At 36.5% G+C, this 20,511-nt stretch overlaps 1 protein-coding gene across 1 annotated transcript in view; it reads right to left on the reverse strand.

The window, feature by feature from the left end:
* Positions 1 to 3,681: 3,681 nt before the first annotated feature.
* LOC149654191 (uncharacterized) overlaps positions 3,682 to 20,511 on the reverse strand; it is a 164,064-nt gene continuing 147,234 nt past the window's right edge. Inside the window, exons 2-12 of the mRNA XM_089845603.1 lie at positions 13,079 to 13,220; positions 8,209 to 8,276; positions 8,062 to 8,145; positions 7,811 to 7,981; positions 6,804 to 7,028; positions 6,528 to 6,750; positions 6,311 to 6,456; positions 5,959 to 6,237; positions 5,809 to 5,894; positions 5,622 to 5,730; positions 3,682 to 5,431 (exon numbers count right to left, since the gene is read on the reverse strand). Coding sequence (XP_089701729.1) covers positions 5,298 to 5,431; positions 5,622 to 5,730; positions 5,809 to 5,894; positions 5,959 to 6,237; positions 6,311 to 6,456; positions 6,528 to 6,750; positions 6,804 to 7,028; positions 7,811 to 7,981; positions 8,062 to 8,145; positions 8,209 to 8,276; positions 13,079 to 13,220 — 1,667 coding nt within the window. The 3' untranslated portion in view covers positions 3,682 to 5,297. The remainder of the gene's footprint in view (positions 5,432 to 5,621; positions 5,731 to 5,808; positions 5,895 to 5,958; positions 6,238 to 6,310; positions 6,457 to 6,527; positions 6,751 to 6,803; positions 7,029 to 7,810; positions 7,982 to 8,061; positions 8,146 to 8,208; positions 8,277 to 13,078; positions 13,221 to 20,511) is intronic.

The following is a 20,511-nucleotide window of genomic DNA, read 5'->3' on the forward strand; positions in this document are numbered from 1 at the left end:
GAATTCATGTGGAGCCATGGTGACAACGCGGATGCAAGAATGAACTATGATTGTGAAGGCACACATAACAAGTGGAACAAAGCGTTGAAGGTCCCTCATCCCAACATCTATGAACTCATACAGTTTATGAAAAGAGAAGAGGTCCATCAAGAAATTGAAATAGACTCCATGAGCCGTCTTCACCCTGTTAGACAACCTCTAAAAAAGTTCCGCGATCTTGAGAACAAACGGAATATTCTAAGAGAACAATTGGACACCGGCGCTAAAACACCCGAAGAGTTTTTGGAGGCAATAAAATATGGTTTTAATTTAAAATAGTAAAATGTATACGATACTTATTTTAATAAATATTTGGGTTAAAAATCATTGGGAGAAATAACTTTGGGTAAACTGGGATTGGGATAAGTAGGGTTTGGGAGAACTATTTTGGGGGAAATGGGACTAAATCGTTAAAACTCCGCCGGGAACACCACCTTCATTTTACTAAAGCAATAAAAACAAGTTAAAACTCTAAAGTAATAAAAACAGTATTTAACCCGCATTTCAACCTTTGCAAGACGCTTTGTTACAATTTCGCTAAATATATGCGCATTCATCTTTTCACCAATCGGTGCTGAATTGCTATGTCATGTTCTTTGGCGATACTTAACTCCAACAAAACACACTCGGGAAATTGCTAAAAAAGAAAAACAATAACTTAAAACGATTCCATTATATACTATTTAATACTATTAATATTAATAGTAGTCTGGCACTCATATTTCGCTTAAAATATGCTTATAATAATGAAAACTTGTACCTACACAGTTAACAGATACAATTTTAAAAGTTCATAAGATATTTTCCATAAGTTTGTCACTAGCTACTGAGAGCTTATCACGAAGTGACCTAGGTGAAACGACATGGATTCTCGTAAAACATTGCCTAGTGAGGAGCTGTCAAAGGTTTAGTACAGCCTAAATAGGAAGATGGACTGCAAAACTGCATAGAAAAAAATGTGTTAAAGATTTGAACACATAGTGTTCAAAAATCAAATTTTGGTTTATTGATATGTTTAAGTGAGGAAAAAGTGTAATTTATTGAACATTTTATTTAATTTTGGTGTTCAACTTCTAATTTTTGTTTCTATTTGGAAAAATTTAACAAGTCGTAACACTTTCACAATGAACGCGTCCAAAATTTAGGAACAGCGAACGCGATCATTTGTTGTTTGTAAAGCCCCCCCCCCCCAAATTTCTAACTTAAACCCCTCAAAATAATCCGTAAACCTTACCAAAAACTGCTCGTAGCCCCCTAAAGTTCTGTAGCAATATGTAAAAACATTATATTGATAGATTCGTAACGTTTCAATGAACCACTTACGCAAAAATTTGTTATTAGTTTCTTATAATAACTTTAAAATAGATTGCCCAGATACCTCCCCCCTCCCTCATTTCAAACCCTATCGACGCTACTGCAATGAATATGAATGTACCAATTCGACTAAAAACCTGGTAAGCATATTTATAAATAATATATATTTGGAATGTGAATTTAATTATCCTATGCGATGAAAACGTTTCTTGGGAAAGCACCGACCATGAGACGAACTCTCCTTTGAAGCTTTTGCAATTGCTTTTACTTATGTTTGGGAAATTTCAATATTCCCTAAAATTCGTCTGCAACCTTTATTGCTGCTAAATTGCTAATAAGAAAACCGATCCCGAAAGTAACAGCCCGTAAGTTTGGGCAGGATTTTTAAACCTTGGCCCTTCAGAAGATTAAAGGTGTAATTTTTTTTTTTGTGGGTAAGTTTTAAGTATCTATTACGTGATAAATATATACTTCAATACTAAATAGTCTTTTATTAGCAATAACTAATAACTCAGTACAGTAATACCTATTAATTATTAACGACCAGTAAGAAATTCCCGTACATATATCTCTTTGACTGTAGAATGAGAGAGGTATTTAACATGTTCATATATTAACCTTTGTGTCATTATAACATGGGCTTATGGCCAGAAGCTTTTGAAAGAGAAATAATTCTGTAAAATAACCAACTGAGTTCTTTCTCTAAGTAAATCCCGAACTTTTTATCGTATAGAAAGTTTTTCGGATTCTTAGAATAGTCGTGGCTTAACGTGCGAGAAATTTTAAAGAGAGAATGAAATTTCTCATTTTAGGTAAGGCAATATGACAAATTTGTGTGTTCATAAGAGACATACAGATATTACTGTTTGTTCATTAATATTTTCACAGTGCACCCGCATTGTACTGTTATAGATAAATCATAAGCCTTTTCCCTTTAAAATCACCAATAAATGAAAAATATCACCTTTTCACTTTCATTAATATGAACATAGTACAATCGCAATGCACTGTTATAGACAAATCATAATCGCCACACTTCGAAATTAAAAAACCCTGTTTTCACTCTCCCTTTAAAAACACGAACGATACTCCTTCAGACCAAGTCAAACTAATACCCCCATCGTTTGATGTACATCAAACGATGTGGCTAAAAATGACGGTAGCGCAATAAAGCGTGCAAGGTACCAAGGCTTAAAAAAACTTGCATGAAAACATATTTATAGAGACAAATAAGAACAGCTTTAATATTTAAAATTAGAAAGACTTTTTCTTTCTCTTTCGTTTTCATTTAGGAACTAGGGCTTTCTAGCCATAACAGGAAATATATTTGGTAGGGAAATATAAAATTTGGTTTTTAGGGATATTTAAGTTTGCATGGTCATTAAGTGATTTTTAAGTTTAAATTTAAAAATCTAAAATCAATTATGTTCGCGGGTAAGGAGATCCAGAGGGGAACTACCCGATAAAAAAATTAGTTTTTTACCACATTTAGACGTGGTAGCAGGTCTACTACGTCCCAGTGGGCCAACCTAATTCTTCCAGGCGCAAGGCATTAGAAACCCCCCTCAAGGACGGGAGCTACCTGGTTGCTCTAGATTGTAACGACATATGATACAGACGTCATATAAGCGAGCAATATTCTAGAATGGGCCTGACAAATTGATTGTATAGTAGTGTTAGTGTTATTTTTTTGTCTAAAAAAAAGAAATTTCGGCGAAGAGCCCCGACAACATTGGCGCAATGTTTAGACGAGCCCAAGATCACGATGTTCTGAAATACGCACGAGACGAGAACTCTCTAAGAAATAAGGTGAAATATATCTCTTAAAATTGTCGCGTGATCAACTGGTTTCAAGGCATTTAAATAGTCCCATCAGAATCAGCAAGAACTATTTGTAATAAATTTATCCATGTTTTTTCGCCAAGCTGAGAACTACGCGTTTTACGTCACGCGATCCAAAAAACCGACTATTTTCTTGATGACGTCGCTGGCTCAGCGCTGAGCAGCCTGACGTCAAAATAACAAAAAGGAGGTCGCGTTCAGTAGGGCACGGCTAACAGCGGTGACTCAGCGTACTCAGCGCTGAGCTCTGCTGAACCCGGCCTATTTTAGCGTTGAATATTAATTTGTCAAAAAAATGCAACATACGTCACAAACCAAATTTATCCGCGTACTTACTTTTCTAATCCACTTGTTGAGAAAAGTAACCTCTCAACTCTGCATTCAGGCACACTTCGTAAGGTTCTCTTCCAACTTCTTCACACAACAGTTAATAGGCTATTTTCAAAATTTATTTCAGTCAGCGCGATGGGTAGTAGTAAATACAACTTTTGTTAATTTCTAAGCCATTTTTATCTTTATTTGAGCACCATCAGCGTCGTTAATTTATAACATTCTGACGGGAGCAACTTTTAAAAAACTTCTTATCGACAATTTCTACGCTGGCATGCTTTAGCCTACTATACAAACAAAAAAGGATTCATTTTTATTATTATTTTTTTTTTTACATACTTGAAGGCACCTTTTAATTTTACCTATAATGATATTTTCTTCAACCTGGAGCCGTTCTAGAAACGACCCCATTAAGGGACAGATTCGTCTCAACATATTATTATTATTATTACCCATCCTAATTAACATTATTTACATAATTTTTACGCCTCCTCCTTCTTATAAATTAATTTCTCTTTCACGCTTTTACATTCAATTTTTTTCCAAAAAAAAAATAGTAAACACTAAAAAGCGATATGTTTTAAAATTTAGTCCTTCAGAAACGGGGTATGTTTTATAATACTTAAATTTTGAATCTTAACTTTAATTCTTTCGTCAATTTTATAATATAATACCTTTGCCGTCACCGTAAAATATTACAAAAATCAAGATTTAGCTGAAAATTAAGGTCGTTATGACCATTTTAGCATCGTATCATATCACAGTAAACAATTACTTAATGAACTCCTAAGGGGAAAGTATTTAAATTCAGGGTGTTTTTTTTTTTTAGTTCTTGGCACCCTTTTTAACCTAGAAACAGCTTCTGTAGTTTTTAGTTTCCTATGAAACCAATGTCAAGTCATTACTATAATTAAATTAAACACAAAATAAGGATTCATTTAATAATTAATTAACTTTTCGGCTCACTTTCACAGCGTATCATTCATTCATTCTTTCTTACTTACTTTCCATCTAAAGTTTTTATATGAAAAAATTCGCGAAAAAAAAAAAAAAAAAATACAACCGACTTCTGTACAAAAAACAAAAATTAACCTTAAAAAGCAATTATTCTTAGCCGAGCGCTTTTGTTTTCCCGTTTTTAATTTCTTACTTTGTCGTGAGAACAGCTGAATTTATTTATATTTACTTTTATTTACGCTACTAGTAAAGTTTTTATTACTTTTTGAGTCAATCAATTTGGTGGTGGTTTTTATTTTTTTTTCTCTCTTTTAAATATTACTCTACAATATCCTACATTAAGTCCTTTGTTTTTTTTGTTTTTTTACACTTTTCAAGTATTATCGGTTTCGGAAATAAAGTTGTTCCGGGCGCGAGTATCATTTTTTTTTAAAAACTTTACTCTTTAAACTTTTATAAAAAGCCAGCCAATGATGGGTAGATTATATATAATTTAAATATCATTAGCTTATAAACAGCTCGTACCGATAAACTCGCGTTTGGAAAAAAATTCTCTTTATTCGAGAGTTCAAGGCCCGAAGTCCGTAACGTCCGTTCGTTCGTATATATATAGTATTGGCCGTACTTTACTTCTATTACAAGTTTATCTGAGCGTTGTATCGCGAATGTAAACATCTGTATAAACCTCGTGGGATATATTTATATATAACTCTCGTATTCACCTTCGCTATGTCGTCATCGCTTAATTTTTTTTTATTATTATTACACTTTTTTTTGAACCACTGTTGCTCCCTTTAAAATCGTTCGCGATTATGTCACCGATTGAATTTCGCTGAACTTTGTAGCCTAAGGTTAGCCAGTGTGGCCAAAACACTGGTCAACAGGAACAAAATTACAGTCCAGGAATTGATATGGAGGGCTGAGGCCGTGTTAGTCGAGCTACACATACCTGTTGGGGAAAATAAAGATTATACTATAATATTTTTCATAAGTATGAGTTCAAAGGTTTATTGCTAAGTGCATGCGCTCTTTGCCAGAAATATAAACCATAGCCTATAATAGGTCAATAACTAATAGGCCACCCAATCCCATGTCTTTTTTTCTCGCGAAAAGCCCCTTTGAGGAATGCCATCTCTTACCTTTGGTAGTCACGTTAAACGTAATAAAATCTCTGGCTAATGGTACGTTCCTGATGCAGGAATCTTGACTGCCAGAAAATTGCATGAACTTTTCGTTTTCCGTGAAAGTCTACGAGCGGAGAATAGCAATTATATTATATTTTGATAAAACTGTCTACAAGTTAAAAAGGTAAAGTTTTTCGCTTACCATGCAATAGCGTTTACGCGAATCTATAGCGGACGCTATGAGAAAGAACGTGCCATTTTCTTCCCAGCTCCCATGGCATTGAAACGCTAATTAGAAGAAAACCACGTCAAACATTTGGAACAGCAATTAATGCGAAAATGAAAATTTTACCTTTTGTCCTAGAATCTGTGGCGCACTCTGCCAGGAACTTTATTTTGTCGGCCGATTCGCAACCAGCGGTCACGATGGATTTGGCATTGCACCTATTAGTGGCGCTAGTGAGACCGGCGGTCGATCCCATGACTTCTCCCATTCCCGAAGAGACTCGATGGTCATTCGAAAAGTGAATGTGACTAGCTTCTGGCGAAATTATTGGAACTAGCTGAGGGTGAGCCCCGTCCATTGAATAAATCCCCGTTAAAGGGCAGACTCCAGTCTCTGGTACTCCGGCTATAAAACAGTTTCAACGTGTTTACAAATTTCTACTCGACAAGCACCCTAATTTCTGGTTTTCAGAACTCACTGGTTAGTGTCAGAAAGGTAGCCGTACGCGGGTCAAAGTTATATGGTAAGCAAGCTTCGTTTTGCTTGCCTATTTGCGCTCCAAATTGAACCTCGATAACGTGATTGGCTCGTTTGTGAATACGCATGCAAGCGTACCCACTTTTACTATAATTAATGCAAAATCGAAATTAGTCAATGCTAAAAGTTTCAAAAGCAACAAGTAAATTAGAACTTACCAGCCGGACGTGGAATGAACGACTAACTGGACCAGATCTTCCGAAGAACTATCTTCGTGAGTGCAAGCGACTCGTAGCTCCATTTCTTCGTCGGTGGCATTAACAACGCGGAACGTGTTGTTTCGGTGTCCAAATTCGTACTTTTGAGTGCCATCTAAGGTACGCCAATGTTTATGCGTGGTCATCCATAATGGAAAAGCACACTTGGCGTGCTGGTGATTCACTACAAGAATCCATAATTAAAGCCTGTCAATAAAGGCCATTTCAAAAACTCACCTTTTGTTAATTTCATAGTCCGAGAGCCTTCGGTAGCTAGTAGCAAACCGTCGCAAGTGGCGTCCCCTGATTGAGATAACAAAACACCTGGATGGTCTTTTTCCCGTTCGTAGACAAAACAACGTAACTTGTCTTCGTCAGTCATTGCCATTTTATGTTCGAGTTTGCCCACAAAGTAACGCGTCGAACCTTCCTTCCAAACAGCCAAACAAACGAGTTCCTCCACTGTAAGATAAGATTTCATTCAAATACGAACAAGACTTCGATTAACCGAGCATTATGGGTATAGGAAAAGTGGAGTATAACTCCCGTATATGGTCGTCGTTTCCTTTCGTGATTTCTATCCTAACCCCTGAAAAATATCTGACAACGTAACTTTTAGTAGCAAATACAGGAAGTCATACTTTAGGTCGCGATATTTGCTCGTCTACCCCCATCATCCCCCTTCTCCTTCTTTCTGACCATGCAGTTTGGGTCAGCCATGAACTATATATCTTTATTCCCCCTCCCCAATGTCCGAATCGGAAGCCCACAGTTCTCCCCCGCAGACCTAAAAGCACCGTCCCTTCGTAGCTTATAAATAGAGATATCTTCCATCTTAAATCTAGCTGGTCGAGGTATTAAAGAGCTTTTACTCACGCGACGCTCGTAAACTTTACAGTGCTCAACTTTCGTTTCAATAAATTGTAACGCGAACACGCTGTGTGTCCTTGATAAATGAGAATATACTCTATCCGAACATAAGGATCTGACACCTCGTATTTTACAAACACTTTTCCATGGTTATAACATCTACTTTTAATCCTAAATATTAACACCGCCCGAAACGCTAAGGACCTATCCTTGCAAAAACGGTTAAGTCTATAAAACGGTGGGCCTATACGAAAGATGCTCCCTTTCCTATTTAGGGAAATGCGTTACAACAGCAAAAAAAAAAGCTACCGAAATGGCGTCCAAGTCCTATTTACCGACATTATATTATATCTATACATATTACTACAACTTACCTCGACTTTCGGATCCCTTGATATCAGCGCATGCCTGAAACCTGAAGAGCAATCGAGAATCGACGGTACATGATTCCACTGATGATACTGGATGGTTGCATTCGCCACGTCCTGTGCTATACGTAAACGTGAATGGACCGTGAAACGGACATGCCACTGGTGGAGTATTTACTACCAAAAATCACCAAAAAAGTCTTAATTAAAATCTCAATTCCCATTTCTTACAATTTAATTATTAGCTGAAGACTTACGCCTAAATACTGAATATAACGGCGCATCTCCATTGATTTCGCTACACAGAGAATCCAATTCATTAATTGACGTCGAGCAAAATGCTACAATGAAAGGAAAAAGCAATTAAAATAGGTTTAAATATATTAAACAATTAAATAACTCACTTTCTTTGTACTGTAAAACGTTCACGTGTTTTTCGTGAATCACTACGCATCGATAACATCTTTCGGCTCTGCACAAACACAAAATATATTAAATGGAAATTAGTCTAGTCAACTAATTGTAACGTCTATTTTAGACAAATTTCTAAGCCTCCTTAAACGCGAGGCAAATAATTTTGTGCCATTAAATTCAAAACGCCAAAAAAAAAGCTACCCGTCAGAAGCAACTACGCAAAAATAAATAAATCGTTAATTTATCCTAAATGGAATAAAGTTTGGGCAAAAACCGGGTAAAATACATATAATAATCTACGAATGCTGGGGAAAAGAGACAGGGCTATTAATTCGATCCAACCGTTCCAACAAAACGAGGATGTAAAAGCGGAATTGATGACGGAGAAAACCGACCATTTCCCGTTTTCTGCAAAATTGAGTATCGACTTTGGGACAAAATGGGCAACTTAACAAAACTAGGCTTAGATATATGCTTGGTAAAGTGAACTTTTGGCAGGCTAGCAACGCTAGGCACTCCTCCTCCACTGTTCGCGGAAAGACAATAATTAGCGCGAAAACTACCGTGCGGGCGACAAAGCTAATTAAATTAAATGAGCTATTATGGTGAAGTTACATTTGTCAGAAAGAGTTTGCTTGGTTATACGTTACGGAAGAGAACTATATGCAAGAGGGTGGTTGGAACGAATGATTTTCATTGGTGGAGAGGATGCAATTATCATCAAAGTTCAAAGATTTAACTATATTTGATAGTGTAATTAATAATTTAAATTATACGTACTCAAATTATTATGGGCCTATATTTTATAAACCCTACGGTGCTTCGTTAGTACAAAAACAACGGCACGAACAAAGGTAATTTGGGATTCTATCAAACCACTATCTGAGCTATAGAATTGCAAAAAACAAATATACCTTTGCTGGTACTCTATAGTAACACTAAGTCCGAGATTTAAAACGTAGCTACCCTTTGTAAATCAGCTGGCATCAAAAAAACCAGTGAAATGTTGGTACAAGACTATTTAGGTGGACGAAATTTCAGTTGGTCAACAGTAATTATCAGTAAAATCAATGGAGTTTCTTAAACGAGGCGCTACTAAGAGTATTAGGGGTTCTACACATGGCGTCGTGCCTACTTGAGACAATTCACATTAAAAATCAAGTGGCTTCCTCGGACCCTGCATGAGTTAGTCCCTGGCACTACCACTTGTTTGTCTAGGCTTAATAATCGAGAGCAACGCTTTCCATACTTCCCATTTCAGTAACATTAATGGCTTTAATCTCGCTATATCGTAATTAGTAATTTGAATATATAGAGAAGGGGGTCTCCCTTAATTTGGTTGGCTAAAGGGGTAAAGGCCTAGACGGAAGGATTGGGTAATTATACTTTAGATTAATCCAAGCAAACCTGAGGTTTATGGGCTTCTAGTTAGGCTATAACGAAGTATATTAAATTGAAATTATGTATTAATCATGATAGAAAAGACCTTGGTTTTGGTTTTCTTAAAAAGGAAATACAAAGACGATAAATATGACTTAAAACTAAATAACTGTTAAGTTTGAAGCCCAATTTAACTTCCTTGGAACCACCCTAAATGAAGCATACGACATTACTTTCTAAAAGGACTAATTATATTACAGATGAAAGGGGTTAGAACAAAATGAAGGATATCGGTTAGAAATATTTCTAGTTTGACATTATTTTGATAACTTTAAGTTTAATCAACTTCAGGTTATTCCAAGCGAATAAAGCGATGAACAGAGGGTGATTTTAGGAAACAGTGCGCCAGTCAGAAGAGCTCATTTAGAGTTGGAGCCCCGGCATCACCCCCGCTTTTCTAGAATAAACGACGTTCAAAAGAGAAATTAGCGAAATGTGTGTGTACTTAAAGGTTCGTGGTGTTATTTAGAGAGGACCCTTAGAATTATAACTACCCGAATTTCCCCGGAAGGTCAAAATCACGGTGGAAAAATTTATTTAAAACAAGGCCACCCATTACGACGGTTAAGTTTAGATATACATTTAATGGCAGAGCGTTTTCCTAGGATCACCCTATACAGGGTGTTTGTGAAAGGTCCATCAATAATGAAAGGGCGTATTTATTGGGCCATTTTGAGTCGAAAATGTTCTATGACATTTTTCCGTTCGGGCCACTGTTTTCAAGTTATGATTGGAGTAATTTACGGATGACCCCTTAAATTTAATTAAGAAATTGAAAGACAGCGCTAATTTAATGAAGGGGTCATCCCTAAAATATTCAAATCATAACTCGAAAACCGTGGCTCGGACGACAAAATGTCATAGAACATTTTCGACTCAAAATGGCCCAATAAATACGCCCTTTCATTATTGATGGACTTTTCACAAACACCCTGTATATCCTACACACACACCAAATTTACAGAAACGCGAGACAGAAATTACCAGATAATTGAGATTTGTTTGAAAAGATGTTAAACTTAATTTATAATTAACCTGACCACTCGAGTCTTGTATACATAAGGATGATTATAAAATAATTTTAAAACTAGAGCCTAGGCCTACATTCTGATTATTACTGAAAATTTTATAATGACATATTTGTTTACCCAGCTAGACCTATAGGGTTTATTTGAATTTATGCGATTATACTATGGGGTAATGTTATTTTCTCGTTGCATCTCATCAAAAGGTGGATCATATTTACAATAAGGGCAAAACATACTCAACCCTTAATGTAAAGTTTGTGCATAAATTCATAAGATATGTTTTATAAGTTTGTCACCGGTTGTATTAAAGTGACGTAGGTCATAGATTCTGGTGAGGCGCTGTTGAAGGCTTAGTAATGCAGACTAAATAGGAAGATGGACTGAAAAATTAAACGAAAGTAGTCAATTCTCGCTTGTCGTTCTCGAACTAGCTCTCAGTAAGTCTCTACCATTACGAAGTACAGGTAGTTTCATACTTATGGAACATTACTTATAAACTTATGGCTTGAGATAAATACAGTTAGCTTACGTTGACACCTGCATTCTATTCGAGTTAGTGATTGAAAGACTCAAAATAATAATAATAATACCCATATTTAGGGGTGGGAAAAATCTAGTATAACTTTAAAATGGCACTAAAAATTTTGATGGGAACGAAACCATGGAGAGGAAACTGTATCCAATGCGAGGCACGTTTTTGTCTGGGCGCAATTAGTGAAATGAAACGCCGGGGAAAAGAGGATACGAGAGAAGAAAAACGAGAGGAAAAGGAGGAACAGAGTGAAAACCGCAGATTGCATTCAACCCCCTAAAGAAGAAGAGAAAGAATGAAGGAAAAGAAATCGATGTTTTCACCGAATCTCATCGTGAAGTTGTGGGGACAAGCCAAAGGAGAGTTTTTGGGCCAAAAAAAATATTATTTCTTGGGTGAGGTGAACTTCTAATTATAAGCGAGCTTTGAAGTCCTCGTCTCAAGAGACAACCTTCACTTCGAAATCGATTACTAGAAACCTCTATAACTGGAGACATGTCATTATAAGGAACGAACATTTCCACTTGTAATTGAAAATAACCACCATAACTAAAACATATCTTACCGAGTCTCACTCCAATTTGGTATAAAATGATATAAAATACCATCAATATTTAGATTCTTTTGAAATATCAAATACTAGCACTAGTAAAGCAGCTATGCGACAGTTTACATATCTACAGATCTATTATAATACGATATTCATATTGAAGTTACATTCCACGTGGACTTTAAAAAATGGTTAAAATTCGATGGCTTTTCAAAGGGTGACAAGTTAAATGTACCGCTATTCTAGAGATGGTTATCTCTTGGCAAACAATGGGATCTGTATACGTATTACTACGTCCCAGGTCTAAAATTCATTGGGGTTATAGGCTATCTATAGGCACGAACGTACAATAGTGTAGAGTTTGTTTGAATTGCAATTTAGGTTTGAGATAAAGACGACGGGGAAACAAAGCGTCTGTGAGAGACGGCTATTTTGGCAATGCGCCATGAAGATTGTCGTCCGTAGAAGAGAGAAGGGAGCTTTCTTCTATTCGAAAGATAGAGTGATGGTTGGAGAAAAAAGGAAATTCATTCTCCCAGAAAAACTTTTATTTCACTATAATCGTAACAAACTATTCCTTGAGTGAGCGGCGTAGTATAGATAGCCCACTCCCAAAATTTCTTTTTAAAGGCGTACTGAAGTGACAAAGGGATAGCGAAAGAAATACGGTCCCCACTCTTTTAGGTGAATTAAACATAATTACATTTCACTATGCCTTTAAAGAGAATAACGAAAAACTAAAAATAAAGAAAAATTCAGTAGAAAAGTGACAGAATCTCCGGAGAGAGATGATACAACGTTCCGTTTGGGAGATTCTTCTCTATCTTTTTTTTTTTAGTTTAGTTTAAGTAAAAAACTAAGGAAGAAATCGGAAAGATAAATGATTTGGGGCCCGGGCCCGTCATAATTCTTACGGAGGAAGAAGAGGCGGGGCCCAAACGGAGATAACAATCAAGAGAAATCAATTATCAAAGAAAAATCAAGAGAAGGAAACAAAGTTCTAATATAATTGAGGGAAAGAAAATGATATATAGTGTGTATAAACACTGTCCCAGGGCTGCAAGGGAGGTCACCAGGACGACAAAGCACTTTATAAACTCTTTCGACACAAAACCCAATTAAGTCATTATCGCTAATTAACGTTTCGAGTATAATTAAGCGCTTGTCAAAAATGATCAGATTAATTATCGTCAGAAAAACCAGCCAAAAACAAAACCGGGGTTCGAACTGGAGGGGGGGATGCTTCCTGCCGGGTTAGCTCGAGCCAAGCCTTACGTCGGAATATATATGACCAAAGGGTTAAAGCTTACCTGCTTTCGATGAGAAATTTATCTCCTTCTACCGCGACACAGTCTCCTTTATCGGATATTGTACCATTGAATATCCTGATTGGTTCTGGGACACCTTTTTGAAACCAGCTCCCCGTCCATTGTGCCGGAAATTGACAACTATCTGTTGACAAAAACAAATAACAATTCACGTTTAATATTTATAAAGATTAAGATTTTATCTATTTTGATCTAATATGGTCAATAAGGGTGGTAGTCAGTGAATAGCTCAAGAACCAACATAACGACTGAGAACGTTCGAAGAAAGAAGAGAACACTTCGATGGAACTAAGGGGTAAAACACGGGGGGGGGGTAAAACTTTGCCTTCCATCCATTGCTTTTTGGCGCCTGCTCTGTAGTCTTTTTGGTACGTTCCAATACTGAGGGTTGCCTACCCACTTTTTTTCCATCGAAAAGGTCTATTGGTCAACCGATCACGTGATCACCTGCATTCCCCCAATAATCCCGTTACCCTTACATCACCCAAAGTGCAGAAACCATCATCTCACGGAACCTGTTCATAAGATACACCGTTTACTTCTTGACTATGTCTATGTATACCCCGTGGTCCAGAAAATGTATCAATCACCAAAATAGGCACCAGATGGAGTCAGGCACCTTATAACAATGTTAATTCCCTTATAATATCCAAGCTTTCAATACTCCCCCCCCCCGGTTTTTACATATATACAACCCCCCCCCCCCATACAGGTTGTCCGCAGTATATATTGATCAGGTTTCCTCAGGGGTAATCAAATCGTGCAGTATAGCGTGTTATACCTTTTTGCAAACTTCCCACACCTTTCAAAGCGAATTATTCCGGCTCTCACGGAATCTAAATCGAGTATTATTACGGAACATTATCGATATTTGAATAAAATATACAACAGAGAATTATATAGTTGGGAAGGTTCCGTTATTTTACAAATCTATATACGTAAACCTCAATAATCTAAATGAAAGTCTTTCTCTCTCACACACACTGTACGTCAGGGAAAACGTGCCGCATTCCGCAGAAACTATGACGATATTATTTGTTGTAACGTTATGCAGGGGGACATTTTTGTATTCCACCGCTTATATTAGACAATACTGAATTAATCCGCTGTTACACTCGACAACAACCAGTGCGGTAGAAGATTATCTTGAAGATGTGGAAAAAATGGGGCGTTCAAATGTTGCAGAACTTTAATAATATTGGGTTGTTTCTATTAGACTTATCGAAATAAGCGAGTCGAGTTTGAAGGGTTAAAAAACGTGGATTAGTTGATATTTTTAATGGTGAATCTAAGGGAATTAGGCTACTAATTTTTGGCAAAAAATATACACGAAATATTCTCGAATTATCAAATATTTGTGAAGAAATAATTTGGTTTCTAATATGGATTTAATTTTAAAATCGAAGTCAAAATGCCCCATTCTAAATTTCGCCTCATCAATGAGATAAATTGATAGTTTGCAGATATGGAGGATTCACACCATTTACACCAAGAGGCTGGGCTACACGGAGGACAGAAACCTGTCTGCTTTTTGTCCTCCAAGTACCCCGGTCTCCTGGTGTAAATGCTGTAAATCCTCCATGTGTGTTAACTGTCTATCGTTCGAACTTGCAGTGAGCGACTTAACTTCGCTTTTAATCTATTTCTGTAGCGTTCGATATAGAATTATAACGGTATAGAAAAGTAAGGGGTTGGACAAAAGTAATTTCGAGAAAAAGGATCTATAGCAGGGAAACCAATCTGGCGTATAATCAAAGGGCAAACGTAATACAAGAACGACAATGGGACGACGGACAAAACTAAGTCCATTCAAGAAAGAATCCCGAATTAAGCCATACTGGAATCGTATTAGAAAGATGGTAAGATAAAGCTCAACACTTAATTCGGCATTGCAGACTGAACAAAAGAGGAATAAGAAGTAGAACGAAAAGAAAAATCGTCCGAAAGATAGGTAAAACTACTTAATAAAACCTTGCGGGTCCAAATGGGACCTCCTGAACTGACCAGTATAGCATTGCAGCGTGAATGGAAAAAGGAACGTCGCATACCGATGGAATTAATGCATTACACTCTTCTTTATCTCCGCCGAGCGTTTTTCTTCTAAGCAATTCAAACTTATTCCGCCATCAGAGCGTCAACAATCTGGGGAATTCCTATATCGCGAAAGTTGAAGAAATGTTAATGCATTAAATAAAAGTTTTTAATTGATCCATGATAAACTAATTACAGTAAAAGTTGTACAATAAATATTTATGGTTATAAGCAACGTAAGGAGTATTAATTCTAAATGAATGTTTTGGGCAAGCGGAATGTTATCATAGTTCTTCATATTGAAAGCGAAAAACAACAACAAATGAAAACTATTTTTGCAAAACAGTGAAAACAACGTGATCCAAACTTCTTTATCTCTAAACGAGTTCAAAAGTTACAAATCCTAATCCGATCAAAGTTAACACGCACTTACTGATTTAGAAGGTGTAAATAACAGTGCACAATCCCTTTAACAAAATAAAAAAGCAAAGAAACTTAAAGATATCTCTGAATCCCGTTTCTTTTTTTTCCGATACAAGGTAACTTTTTACGATGCTCATATTTTTAAGCGCTATACTTCGATTGGAGAACAAAAGAGAATGAGGAAGAAAGAGGGAAAACCAATCTGTTCGACTTGAACAAATAAAAGTGCTCAATTTTTCAATATAAGACGGCTTTGGCTTTGGCTTGTTGGCTCGAAAAAGCATTACACTAAAGTAAAAAAGTAAAAAAAAAACCTTAAGATAGAGAATAAGCAGAAAGTTTTCAATCTTCTTTAAAACAAAATAAAAACATTTATTTTTCCGTGTCTAAAGTAGACACTGAGTACTTAGATTCTAAGGATATTTTCTACCATTTTAAAGGGCTAGTGTCGCGTCAGATTTTGGTTTAGATTCTCCTTAACGATAGCTTTTCAATAAATCTTATCTTATAAACACAGCTCTAAATTTTAGGTTAATACTACCAAAACCTTACGATGCTCAAACTAAATCACTACATTACTGACACTTTTCAAATTAATTAATCAAACTATATCAAAATTAGAATGGAAATATAAACGTAATAAACAGTTAAAAAATTACAATTTTGGCACGTTGCAATTATAAGTAAAGTTCCTTACAGTGCACCTTTACGAGTATTCTTCAATGAAACCCCTTTTTGGGGCTACTCGTGAAGGTGACTGGATTCTCTTTTACCTCAGGGAGAAAAGGGTTAGACTGTTCTAAATTGAAAGTACTCGAATAAAGGGGATAAAAGAAACAAAATAGAGATAGAAATCCATTAGCCAAGATTGCAAATTTCGACTTGATGACAGCAAAGCAAGATTGTGTTTTTTTTTTATTTTTATTTTTGGGGGTATGGTATCTTTTCCAATTTTCGATAGGTTTTGTTGAGACTATAAGGTAATGAAAAAAGCCCTACTACTCCAAAGACTGATTTGTTTCAAATCTCCTGAGGTATTTTATTAGATGGAGGGAAAATCCCTGGTTTCAACCGCGGTTACGTTAAGGATCTCTATACTGGTTTTGGGTAACATTTGACAGAATGGTTTCAGATTAAATGTTTTCTTTTTTTAATATTTTTTAAACTGTTACTGGGTTTAGTTGAAGATTCAACATTTAATATTTAATTTGTCTAATGTAAGTTAATTTAAATTAATAAAATAGTCCTGATCTATTGCGCCTTTAGAAGTATTCCTAACCGCTGCACAGCGGAGTACAGGGAAAAGCTTACCACCAGGAGTAAATACGAATTTTTACAAGTCTATTTTCAGACATGTTTTTAGAAATATTTTATTTAGTATCAACTTTAACGTAAAAAAATGCTGAAACTATCCTAAAACTGATTCTTCTGAACCCAAAACACTCTTGAAATATGACGATTATATCAAAATAAGGGGACAATATGGCATTCGAGATACGAAACCTGAAGTCAACCTATTCAATTCCAGACTTAAGTTTGCAGAACGTATAAATCTAAGCACTTTTACATTCCAATGCAGGTGAAATTCAACCACGCTTCCTTCTACCATGTTACGCTCTCCGAGTGAAATTTAACTCGTAGAAAAATAGGGCAAAGTAGTAAATATTGGGAAGACAGTGCAATCTGATTTTTCCAATCTATATAATCGAAATCTTCTTCGAAAAAGGTCGGCTCCGTGGAAAACCTTCGCTCGATGTAGTGTTAGATTGCAGACCTCTCCTATAGGATATATATCTACCAAAACACGCTTATCCCGTCTCAGTATTAGACTTCGCAGCGCGTTGTTATTAAAGAAGCCACGTTAGGAGTTAACCTTACTGAACATAAGTGTTGGGATTAGGTCTAGAAAAGGGTGAGAAACTATTTCCTAGACTTATAAGTAACATAAGGCATTTCCTTGTTCGAGACGTCAGATTAACTTTCTTTAGCAGCCTGTCTTTGTCATTCAAACCGTGGAGGGAGGACACGTTGCAGACCCAAGTGGCCTAAAGCCTGGTATACGGGGGGATTTAGCCGGTACGCCCCAAATATAGGCGAACCCGGAAAGCCAGGGGATAGCCCCGTAGCCTACTTAATTCTTTAGACGAAGAAGGAGGGAAGGGAGGTCTGAAAGATGGCCAACGCTGAATTGTCACCAGCTATTTTTCGACCGCGTGCACGCATGCAGTCTCTCGTAATGGGGATGTATAGGCCTACGACCGACTTATGCCATTTTCATCCATCGCCTTTCATATCTATTACGTGATTTATAAATCGTAGCGTTGGATAAGGAGAAAATGAAATAGCTGTAGCCTTCAATCGATATGGTGGGTCGAACAAACGCGCCGGGCTTATCCAGGAGAGGTGAAGCTACACGGAGAGGGGAGCGTAACCTTAAAAAGATATTTAGGAGACCATTGACAGATGTCTTCGCTTTTCAAAAGTCATTCTGATAAACTAGTAACGTAATACTGCAAACTTGGAACGGTAGCCTATAGATTTGGAAGAGGCTTAGCATAGCGTTTGTCGCATATTTTAGACTGCTTCTATTTTTGCGTCAGAATTCATTCCCCAAGCGGTTACGTTTACAATTTTTACAGTAAGATTTATCTATCTAGTTACGTAAATATGAGTAAACACAACGCTTCCATGAATTATAGACCAATAATCATAATATATTCATTATTATATCCAACTTGAATCTAAATTTCCTCACTACAGACTTCACAACGCATTAGAATTTTGCCATTCACTCTCTCTCTCTCGCCGTCTACAATAGTGTGTCCATCGTTCCGCATAACGTCGTCCAAAACTATATAGGGTTACTATACCAAGTTGTAGAGATAGCGTATATCCGAGCCAATCTAGTCTCCAAAGACATTGAATCTCGAAACTAGGAATTCCCCGTCTGTAAATCCAAGCTCTCTCCCCAATACTCAGAGATAGGCTTAGCTAGTTTGATCGGTAATATTGAATATTTCCAGTCCAAATGTCCAATATACGGATATATATATATATAGATGCTCCATATACAACATTAGAGACCGCTGATTCTATACGTTTCAATCTATACGGTCTGCCAGAAATTCCCGATATTCCCAACTGAGACCCGAAACTCGATCGTTTGTAAACCTTTAACACTAGTAGTTATAAACAAGCAGTTATTCCTGCAAGCCTAATTTATGTCCAGCGCTATACGCAAACTGGTAATGGGTCTATATTACGTCCCTCCCACTGTTCCACACTAAGTCTCGTAACTCTTAATAGTGTCCAGTTAGAGATTTTAGATTTTCCCCAAAAATTTCTAGTCTATTAAAACTATAAATTAGTTAACCCATTAATAAACGGGTAATGACGGAGTATAGCTAGCCGTTGTTATTGATAGGCCTTTTCGATTGAATACCTGGGCCATTTTGCAATACGCCTTTCTCTCTCGATTCTCAACTTATAGAAATTGATATTGGTAATGCAAAATATTGCCTGTAGTTAAGGGGTTTGACTGGGGTGCTTCATACATATCATAAATACCTTGAAGGGAGGTAGAACTCAATACTCCTTTTCTAATCAAATTGCCCGTTACCGACAGCGGTCATATCTCATGTTTGATGAACCCATACGGGCATCCATGGTTCCTAAACCCTTACTGCCACTATGTCTCCTCTTCTATAGCTTAAAGGAAGGTTCTGCATGCGCCTGCGCTGATCTTGTTTTCATTTTGATGGAGACCCGTAATCAAAAATGGTTCCGAATGAAACATATCTCTACCAGTCTTCCATTGGCTCGTTGCTTTTACTGGGGAAAAACTGGAACCATAAGTCACAGGGGAAGTAGCGGATAAATGTTTAAATTTTGGATTAAAACATGTTTTTCGAATAGAATTTAAATCCTCAATAGATGGTGTAATATAAAATGAAATGCGTTAGATTCTCGCTTAGTTAAGATAAAACGGTTTTCACAATTTACCATAAAACCGGGTGTTAACCTTGATGTTACCTCTTTAATGTAGGTAATTAAAAGGTAAGACTAAATTAAGCTAAACACTTCAATAAAAATGATAACAAAGTAACACTTTTTCGATATCACCTTTTAAAGCGATTAGGGTTTAAAAGAAAATTGCAGGAACATAATTTGCATTTAAGATAATCAAATTAAGAAGCAAACAGTCCTGAGGAAAAATTCATTCCAACAATCAAGTTTTACAATCTCGTTTAAAGTCCGCGAATTTAAATAGGATTTTTAGGTTTTAGCATATTAAAAGTAAGTAAGTTTGTTTTAAAATAAAACTCTATAGATTGACAAAAGTTCCAGGACCTAAAACTCAATTTTCTTGCACGCTTTCTCTTCTAAATCAGAACGGTAAACAAACCTGGAGTAGAAATATCACGAGGGGACAAAACTAAAAAAAAAACTTATTTTCCTTTTGGTAGAAACGTCGTGGAAGAAACTCAAAAATCGTTCGTGAATAGTAGAAACAATAAATCTTTAGGGTGTATGTATGTATATATACACATACCTTAAAGTAAAGAGTACGCAAAATATTCAGTGTCTGTAAAAAACTGTTTTGGGCAAGAATTTTCACAACCCTACCATGAATAATTGGATATTAGCTTCTAATATAGTTTTTAGACTAGAAGAATTGATACGATTTACACCAGGAGGTTAGGGTACTTGGCGGACATAGTGCAGTACCAAGTATCCTTGTCTCCTGGTGTAATTGGTATGAATACTCCTAGCCTGAAAACTACGTACACGGGTCAAGACCCTCTTTGACCAATAGACCTTTTAATTGTAAACAAAGGGGGTAGGCAGCCTCAGTAGAGAGAGCTTTCAGTTGGAGGTGGAGCTGAGTCTCGTGACATAATTTACGCCGCCATATTGGTGGGTTTAAAGCAGGAATGAAGCTGAGACCACCCAATATGGCT

Source organism: Phalangium opilio, unplaced genomic scaffold (assembly GCF_054372755.1).
Source record: "Phalangium opilio isolate 3A_F unplaced genomic scaffold, DU_Popi_V2 ptg000079l_1, whole genome shotgun sequence".
Classification (NCBI taxonomy): Eukaryota; Metazoa; Arthropoda; class Arachnida; order Opiliones; family Phalangiidae; genus Phalangium; species Phalangium opilio.